The sequence below is a fragment of the Peromyscus leucopus genome, unplaced genomic scaffold (genome assembly GCF_004664715.2).
Source record: "Peromyscus leucopus breed LL Stock unplaced genomic scaffold, UCI_PerLeu_2.1 scaffold_1379, whole genome shotgun sequence".
NCBI lineage: Eukaryota > Metazoa > Chordata > Mammalia > Rodentia > Cricetidae > Peromyscus > Peromyscus leucopus.
In genome coordinates, this window is record NW_023504533.1 from 39,676 (window position 1) to 42,485 (window position 2,810).

Genomic DNA, 2,810 nt, shown 5'->3' on the forward strand with positions numbered 1-2,810 from the left:
TGGTATATTGCTGTGGGATGTCTTTCTGTATACTATGAATATGTGTGGCTCCCACTGGATAATAAATAATGCTGCATTGTTCTATAGCAGAGCTGGATAAAGTTAGGCTGTACATTCAAACTGAAGATGAGACAAAGAAGGGTAGAGTCCAGGGAGACACCAGCTGCTGTCCAAGAAGCAACATTTAATGGATGGGACACAGGTAAAGCCACCTTGAACATGTGCCAATACATAGATTAATAGAAACAGAATGATTTAAATTATAAGAACTACCTAAGGAGAAGCTTGAGCCATAGGCCATACAGTTTGTAATTAATATAAAGCTGCTAAGTGATTATTTTATAAGCAGCTGTGGGACTAAGGATGGGAAAGATTAGTCTGGACCACAGGGCCAGGCAGGACCAAGAAAGTTCTGCCTACAGTGTACTCTAACAGCCTCCTAAATCAGCATCATTTTATTCCTAACAGTCCTTTTGAAAAGTTGACAAAGACCCTATAAGATTGTGAAATGACAGACAAAGGAACACTAAGAATGATTATTTTTGAGCTAGTTTCCAGGCTAATCTTCTGTTATCTCAGCCCCAGGGCAGCTTCCTGATACCCCAGGGTTTCTGACACACTCAGGATGTGGGTTGGAACACTGTGTCTCTTGCACAGTAATAGACCGCAGAGTCCTCAGATGTCAGGCTGCGGAGCTCCATGTAGGCTGTGCTGGAGGATTTGTCTGCAGTCAGTGTGGCCTTGCCCTTATACTTCTGATTGTAGCCAGTATCGCCATTTCCAGGATAAATACCTCCAATCCACTCCAGGCCCTGTCCAGGACTCTGCTTCACCCAGTGCATATAGTGGCTAGTGAAAGTGTAGCCTGAAGCCTTGCAGGACAACTTCACTGTGTCCCCAGGTTTCCTCAGCTCAGGACCAGACTGCTGCAGCTGGACCTGGGAGTGGACACCTGTGGAGAGAAAGACAGAGAGGATGTCATTGTCACCTCAGTCCCTGTTCCTTCTTCAGGTTTGGAACTGGAAAGCCCCTTACCTGTAGTTACTGACAGGAGGAAGAGGATGATCCAGCTCCATCCCATGGTGAGGATCTGTGTACTCAGTGATTGTGGAGAGGACACTGATCATATGCTGTTCTAGGGTGTGGACATCTCCGTAATTACTATCATAGTCTCATGTAATTTGCATATTCATGAGCAGGGTACTTCTTAGATAAGTACCTAGTTCTGCTGGAGAAGAAAGAGGGAGAGAACAGCTGAGTCAGGCAGCAGGATAGTGAGGGCCTAGTCATAATCCTCTCTGAGGAAATGAGCAGCATTCTCGTTCTGTGATCCCTGTGCAGATGCTGAGGATATAACATCAGGACAAATGTTCTCAACAGATTTCAGGCCTGAGAAAGTTGCTTCACTTTGTGAAAATGCTTTCAGATTAGTGACTGTGATGATGATGATAGTGATGGGAAATTTAAAACCTGTCAAGTTATGAGAATTTACAGCCTCCTTTCAGATAAATGCAATTAATATTTGCCATTCCAGCAGATTATATACCAAAAAACTTATCAAAATGTCCAAAATTAAATATATTTCAGAAATATTTGCACAGCAATGAATATTTCAGCAACATCACAATAAATTATGGAAATAAACTATGTATCTGTCAACAGAGGATTTCATCAAGAAGACATGTTTATATAAACAAAACAACCAAAGTCTTCCATCTGCAAGGAATATGGAAACTACATCAGTTATAGAAAAAGGGATGCAACTAGAAATAAATGTATTAATTAAGAGCATCTCAGGAACACTGACATTAAATGAGACTCTCACTAATAGTTCTTAGATATTCCATAGTTATATACAACTAGGAATAGAAATACATGATGAAGTATAAGTGAAATTGTCTAATATAATAAAGGTAAAGTAGGAAGGGAAAGAAAATGTAGGGTAGATATTATGGGGAAATATATGCAGTGTACAAAATGGTTTTCTCAGTGTCCAGTTATCTAAGATGAAGGAAGATTGAGTTTAGAGATGTTTCTGGGCCTCTCTGGAGTGTCCAATCTGTAACTTACCTCTGAAGGAAGTTACAGACAACCTCTGCATCCAATTCCTCTTGGAAAATGTCATGAATCAGCAACAATAACTACTACACTGCCTTCAACAAGGCACTGAGGATGACTGTGAAACTCATGTATCCCAAAGCCTGGAAGAGAATGTTTTGTGTCACTGTGTTCTGTAACAAGAGTTTTCCTGCTTTGCCCACAGTCAGGACAAATCTCTGTCAATTGACAGTCCCACAGCCACTCAGACCCAACCAAGTAAACACAGAGACTTATATTCCTTACAAACTATATGGCCGTGGCAGGCTTCTTGCTAACTGTTCCTATAGCTTAAATTAATCCATTTCCACAAATCTATACCTTGCCATGTGGATCATGGCTTACTGGCATCTTCACATGCTGTTAACATGGCAGTGGCTGGCAGTAACTCCTTCTGCCTTCCTGTTCTTTCTTTTCTCCTCTCTGTTAGTCCCGCCTATACTTCCTGCCTGGCCACTGGCCAATCAGTGTTTTATTTATTGACCAATCAGAGCAATTTGACATACAGACCATCCCACAGCACTTCCCCTTTTCTTTTTTCTTTTTTTAAAAGAGGAAGGTTTTAACATTTACACATCTCCAAAGCCAGCTAAGTATATTTGGGAAATTGGGTGTAGCTTCTCTTACTACTTCCTGCTGGAGGGGGCTGCTGTATCTTATGGGGACACAAAGAAAATTTTAGGATTATAGAGAAGTCCGTGAGGGTGTATCGT

At 41.3% G+C, this 2,810-nt stretch overlaps 1 gene segment (V, D, J or C); it reads right to left on the minus strand.

The window, feature by feature from the left end:
• Positions 1-294: 294 nt before the first annotated feature.
• LOC114688476 lies at positions 295-1,150 on the minus strand. The segment is given in 2 exon segments: positions 295-952; positions 1,036-1,150. Coding segments are annotated over 2 exon segments (378 nt in total).
• Between the last annotated feature and the right edge of the window lie 1,660 nt (positions 1,151-2,810).